The 7566-nt window shown below is 25.5% G+C and overlaps 1 protein-coding gene across 1 annotated transcript; it reads left to right on the forward strand.

Moving 5' to 3' along the window:
- The first annotated feature begins 4685 nt into the window (after positions 1-4685).
- LOC146722062 (uncharacterized) lies at positions 4686-6897 on the forward strand. The gene is made up of 6 exons (XM_085485550.1): positions 4686-4955; positions 5671-5861; positions 6003-6302; positions 6388-6454; positions 6601-6666; positions 6764-6897. The coding sequence occupies exons 1-6, from the start codon at positions 4800-4802 to the stop codon at positions 6872-6874; spliced, it is 891 nt and encodes a 296-aa protein (XP_085341676.1). The 5' UTR covers positions 4686-4799; the 3' UTR covers positions 6875-6897.
- Positions 6898-7566: the final 669 nt, after the last annotated feature.

Consider the following 7566-nt stretch of genomic DNA (forward strand, 5'->3'; position numbering starts at 1 on the left):
TGTGTGTGTGTGTACTAATGTCGAGCATTTTTTATACATTTTCTATTAAATTTAGATAAAAGTTGCAGGATTTCGAAAAAGAAAAAGTTGACACAGACTTTTTCCTAAACGGCGATTTTCAAGGTTATTTAAAGGTCACTTATATTTTCAAAATAGAATTACCTTAATTTTTCTCATATAAATCGATTCCTCGCAATATTTACTATAAAAAGTTGTAAAGGTATAATTTTTACATAATCTTACATAAACTTCGAAATATTACAAATATTTTATTTTATGAAATATTTCAGTTTATGTAAAATTATGTTAACTATCTTTTAAATTATTCACTTTTAGCCATCTTACCCTTACAACCTTTTATAGTGAATATTGCAACAAATTGGTTTATATATATAATATATATATAACATCAGTTATTATTAATTGATGTTTACATTTATTTTTAGACTTACTAGAGCTCAAATGCTCCACATTTTTTGCAAAAACTGTTTATTCTACAGACAGATTTCAAATATGCTTTTAAATGATGATTGAATATTTCCTTTTTTTAATTATTTTTATTATTATTTTTCAATCTCAATCAACTTTTATAACTTTATGCCAGCACGATACAAATACATGTGTCTTTATTTTTTTTATTATTTTCATTATTATTTTTCAATCTCAATCAACTTCTATAACCTTATGCCAGCAGGATACAAATACATGTATGTCTTTATTATTGTATCAACTCTTGTCTTTTCCATGGCAAGTAAGTAAGTACATGTAATGTATCGTATTGGCATAACGCTATATCCGCGGAGCAGATAATGTGGCTGTAGAGGTAGTCTGCAGTGCAGCTAATGTGGACATAGATGTTGATTGAGATAATTGTCTAATATAAAATAGAATTTAAAAATTTAGTTTAAAAAACTGTTGCATATATAAATAAAGTTTATTTTTTCTAAATTTGGAATATGTTTAATTAATTAATTTTTTAAGTCTATGCTTAATAAATTTTTTTTAAGTCTGTATTCAATAATTTTATTCATTTGATAAATACATGTATGTCTTTATTTTGATATGTTTAATATAATTAGAAATTCATTATTAATTAGATATGTAAACTATAAATTCATATATAATATTTGAAAATATATGTGAATATTTAAATTTTTATCTTCTCCTTCCTCTCCTTCAATCTCTTTAATATCAATATGTGTATGTGTGTACACGCGCGCACATTTGTACGTATTTATTTAATTATTGGATAGTTGAGAGTACTTAATTGATAAAAAATTATGACAATAATAATCCTTGTTTTTTTTTTCTTATTATTTACTCAGATTTTTTTGTCTATCTTATAAGATAAACACTTTAGAGATTGAATATTTCAAGTAAACTAATTGTAAGTAAATTTCACATTAATGCATATAGATGTTTAATCATGAATGTACTAAATAAGTACACAAGACGAACAGTGAGTGAGTGAGTGAGAATGAGAGAGAGTAGTGTGTGTGTGTGCGTGTGTGTGTGAGAAAGAGAGAGAGAGAGAGAGAGGAGAGAGAGAGAGAGAGAGAGAGAGAGAGAGTTAGCCAACATAACCCCGCACGCTGCCGATCATGAATGTACTAAATAAGTACACAAGACGAACAGTGAGTGAGTGAGTGAGAATGAGAGAGTGTGTGTGTGTGTGTGCGTGTGTGTGTGAGAAAGAGAGAGAGAGAGAGAGAGAGAGAGAGAGAGAGAGAGAGAGAGAGAGAGAGAGACGAGAGAGAGAGAGAGAGAGAGAGAGAGAGAGAGAGAGAGAGAGAGAGTTAGCCAACATAACCCCGCACGCTGCCGATATGGCGGAGCGCCTACTATCGCCATCTGTTGTAAAACGTGCGAGATGGACAAAATTACCACTACATGCATCTTGCATGTGTTGTGTACGTGTGATATATGTGTGCGCATGTGTTGTATACGTGTGAATACGTGTAGCACGATACTACTATGTATGCGTGGTCGATGATGATAATGATGATGATAATGATGATAATGATGATAATGATGACGGGGACGTTTCTTAATAGAAATTTTTCATATTTCGACTTTGCATTTATATATCTCTGCTTACAAATCACGTAGAGCAGAAATAAAGACACTTTTATTATATAATTAGAACTCAATCTATCGATTAAGTCTAGTATAAACTCGATTGCTTCAGCCATTATTGAGGATTCGAAATATTATAAAGACTCAAATGTCCGACTCGCGTTAAGATACACGGTGTCTCCGCTACGCCCTTAACTGGTCGCGAGACACTACCGTGTCTCTTGATATATATAATAAAATAGTCCGCGGTATGACATAATATATAATAGAAATATCACATAATATAATAAAATAATTTTTAACTATTAATATTATAAAATATGTGTTAAGTTGGAAGATAATTAATTCTTTATCTGGATTTTAATTAAATATTATTTTATAAAAGTACATACATACGCGGTCACGCGTATACTCACACACACGCGCGCGCGCACGCACGCACACGCAAACGAACACGCACACATACAGTGTCCGGTAATAGCCGCACATATGTAGGTACAGGAAATTAATTAAATAGTTCTTCAAAGATTTGCTATAAATAAAATGATGAACGGTGCGGCAGTAAAAAACATTTCACTCTTACGCGATTACTACCCTGTATACAAATACAATATAATTTTCCTTTATAAAATCGTTATGTTTTCAAGTAACCATCAAAATAAATATATATTTGTAATATATTTAATTTTCATAATTTTGATGTAAATTGTAGCACCCTTTATACTACGGATGATGCACCACATCCTCACAGAAGAAATGTTTCAGGAAAGCATAAGCACATATGCATATGACACGTGAGTAATACAATATAGAATATAATATCAAAAAGATAAAATTGTACACAACATAAATGTAATAATAATAGAAATTTTATATAAAGTTCCTTATTTTCTTTCGTTTTTTCTGACATTATTTCATAATGTTTTTTTCTTAATGTTACAAATCCGCTATTTTTTGCAAATCTTCTACTAGAATTATTTTTAATTTCATTACTCTTCCTATGTGAAAACCGTTTCTGGAGAAAGTAATTGTTGTTTTGCCATTATTACTTTATCATATATACATATTCATTGTTCTTTTATTTTTGTTTTATGATTTGTTATTTTTTAAAGTAATTTTTGAAATAATTTTTATTGTTTCTATTATCTCCTATATTTCATTATATTGTCTATAATTCTTATATCTTTTTTTTAATTGGATTTTGTGCTACATTTATTTTCTAATCTCATTTAACAGGTTTTTAAATATGTAACATTTATATCACTTCTCCATTACTTTTTTTATTTTTATTTCCTTCTCTCGTAAATCGAGTCTTTACATTATTTTTCTTATTTTTTTTTTGTTTTAACTTGTTATTTGTTTTGTTCTTATTTGGTTATTTTTTTAAATTTGGTTTCTTCTTTTAATCATTTTATACTCTTTCAATATTTTGCTCAAATATAATCCGTATTAATGCTAAAAATACCTAAAAAATTAAATAAAATTATTAAATTTTATTTAAAATTGTGTTATATATTATTTATTATTAGAATATAAATATAAGATATATAAATATATATACAAAAGTGCAATTTTATAATTTGCTTTTTAATATTTGTTAAAGTCTTTTATAATATTAATATTTTACAGACAATTTTAACATATTTGTAATGTTTTTTTTATATATTTTTCATACTGCGTAAATTTAGCAAATCACATGATGAAGGCTTTGTGGAGCTTACAAAACATATTGCTTTAAAAAATCCAAATATTACTCAACAACTAACAAGAATGGAAGATTGGGCTTTGGAAAATCATTGTCCCGTGATTAAAGCAGTACGAAATTATCATGATAGAGAGATAATGAGCGAAGTAAATGTATCGATACAATATATCAACACATTAAAAATTGGCTGCATTCCTGTAACTTTTACTAGGGAAGCGTCTCTCGATTTTAACAATTTTACTCATCATATGGTATGCGTGTCAAAGGATTTAAAATTATCATTACCATTTAAAGAGGATGGTTGGATGATATTCAATATACAACAAATTGGTAAATATCGACCAATGGACTTATTATGACATATTTCTCGTTTTTATTTTACACACACATAATTGATATTGTTTTATATTTTTATCTATTTTATTCATTGTCCTATAAAAATCTGAAATATTCATTAAATAACTGTAATAGATTTAAAATGCTTTTTGTCATATTCTGCATTATTATGTCCATAATATTATATTTAAAATGTACGTAGATGTTTTCTATAAATAATATCATTCAATATTAATGTTATATTTTTACAAATATATTTTATTCTAATAATAGCAAAAATTATTAAAAGAATAATTATATTTCTAAAATTAATTTTATTTTATGATATGCAACAATATCTTGCACAGTTTCATTTTTTTACTATTTCAAATATTAAAATGCCATTTTTATAATTAATTTTCTATATATATTATCATTTTATTTATATTAAATTTTTGGTACGTTCTTTATTTATAATTTATATAAACAAAATTATGAAACATAAATATTTGAAAATGTATTCTGATAAAATTATTCAAAACAATAAAAATTGATAAAATTTATTTACTATTCGACAGAATATTATCGCGTTAACTATGATGATGAGAATTGGCGAAGAATTTCATGTTATTTAAAATTAGATAATTACACGAAAATTCATGTTCTTAATCGTGCCCAAATAATCGATGATGCATTTCATTTAATGATAGCAGGCCAACTCCAATCCCATATATTCTGGGATCTCACAGAGTATTTGCATCGAGAAGAAGATTATGTGGCATGGTATCCTATGTTTAAAGCTATGGAATACGTATATGGTACTCATCGTGCATGGGAAAACATGGAGGGATATATTACGGTAAATATTAATAAATTTCAATGAAAATATTACATTTTAAATATTTGCATATACATTCATTGATCACAAATAATTTAAATATTTAGAAAAATATTTCCAGCAACGATAAGATTTTACATACTATTACGTCGCAAACAAATGTGCAAACAAATTTAATTTGAATAATCACTTGAATACTCACTCGAAGAACTGTCCAAAAAGTCAATAATTTTCACTACTCCACATATTATTGTATATAACATTGTTATCGATATGTAGTAAGGTGCTTAATCTTTGTCAATGAATGCAATTATATTGGCTTTACATCAATTTTACTTGTTAGTAATTAAAAAAAAATTAAACATATATATTGAGTTGGAAAAATTTAATTATATATATTTTAAAACAATATATTAATTTTATATCTTATTTAAAAATAAAACATGATTGATAAATAGTTATGAAACTTTAATATCTATTAAATATTATAAATATTTCGCACAAATTAAACCATATTTTTGCGTACATGTATAATACATATGTATAATTGCACGTATATGTATATGTACGTGAATAGATAAACGTTAGCGTCTTTGTCTTAAGTGAATTTGTATGTATGTTTGTTTTCTAGAAAGAGAAAATTTTAAGAATCTATTGGAAAATCATTTAAAAAATGTAATAATTTTTAAATATATTTATAATATGAACAAATAAATGTATATTTAACAATTTTTAGACGAGAGTAAGGTACATTTTACGCGCGCTACTTGAAAGAATCAAATATGAAGAAATTGATGATACAGATCAACTTAGAATATGTTTACGACAAGAAGCTGCAAGATGGGCATGTTTTCTCGATGACCTCAATTGTAAGGAAGTAGCCAACAGGAAATTAGAACATCATCTCCTAGATCCTACAAAACACAAGTAAATATTTCGATATGTATATATTTTTTTAGCCTTTCTTAATCAAATTCTCTTGTATCGCCTATATTGTTCAAATGATTTGATCAAAAGATCCGTATGCTAATCTTTAATTAAAAAATTTAATTTTTTACTATGTTTTAGACTTTTGCCATGGTGGCAGGAATGGACATATTGTAACGGTTTGAAGACAATTACCAACAAAACGACTTGGCAATTAGTGTATTATATAGGATATAACAAATCGGATACTAAATTTATAGAATACTTGGCTTGCCCTGAAGATCCTTATATAATTCAAGACTATTTAAAATATAAATTTTTTACAAAACAAGAAAATCAATATCTTCTTAACAATTACTTCCATATTATTACGAAGTATGCGAACGATGTATTTATCCTGCAGTACTACATATTAAATGACTTGTTTTACATAAAACCAAAGTAATGTGACATATTTTTAAATATTTAAATATTTGGTACAAAAATGTATTGTGTTTTATATATATATTTGTTTTTTCGTTTTTAGATATGTTGATATAACTGCAGCATTTACTGTTATTATTAATAACATATATACCGTAAATCTATTTCAGGTAAAAATTTTACATGTTTATATATGTATGTGTACAAATCGTGAGAATAATGCGATATTAACAATTATTATTTAATATTAAATAATTTTGATAATGTTACATAATAACGTTGTTTATTAATAATGTTAAAAAATAATACATTTTAGGAAATAAACGAATTCGTTGAATGGTTGAAGGATAATGTATACGTAATTACTGAAATAAAAGAAAAGGTAAATTTAATAAATATTATTATGGAAATCGAAAGAAAAAGAAATCTTGTTTTGTCTTATTAATTTCTAAATATTTATATTTGTTTATATATATTAGGTTTTCATAATGCAGAATTCTGATAAAATTGGAAGCAAAATATCATTACGCAAGAATCAACTCGAAAAACAAAGACAGTATTTGGATAGTATTTTCTATTGGTGGATGTAAAAAAATTGCAGCTTTGCATTGTGTGCGTGGATATACTTCATATTAATAATTTTTATATATTATATAAAATTATTATTTATAGTATTATTTATTTTATTGCTTTAATTATCTTATTAATTTCTGAATATTAATTTTATATTAATTTTGTTTATTATATAAAAGATATATATTAATTTCATTGTGCAAATCTTTGTTTATATATATTAGGCTTTCATAATGAAGAATTCTGATAAAATTGGAAGCAAAATGTCAATTCGCAAAAATTAACTCGAAAGACAAATGAATAAGTATTTTGATAGAATGTTTTATTGGTAAAAGTAAAAAAAAATTGTAGCTTTACATTGTGCGCGTGGATATACTTCATATTAACCATTTTTATATATTGTATGTATTATTAATTTTATTGCGTAAATTATTATTTATTTAGATGTATTACTATTCGATGCCTCTGTATTTACAAATCTTTATGACTACATGCATCAAGCTTTTCATTTTTTTGAGAATTTGCTTAATGTAATTGAACTATATATTATTGCCTGTGTTCACAAGAAAGTATAATATTACTATAAATTTTATTGTTAGATATAAAATAAAAATAAAAATGTGTAAATATAAATAATATATACATATAAATTTAATTGTTAAATGCACTATCTATTAATTTTGAATTACAAATTGACTTGTTTTTAATT

The sequence above is a fragment of the Nylanderia fulva genome, unplaced genomic scaffold (genome assembly GCF_048542155.1).
Source record: "Nylanderia fulva isolate GAGA-0341 unplaced genomic scaffold, ASM4854215v1 Scaffold376, whole genome shotgun sequence".
Taxonomy (NCBI): Eukaryota; Metazoa; Arthropoda; class Insecta; order Hymenoptera; family Formicidae; genus Nylanderia; species Nylanderia fulva.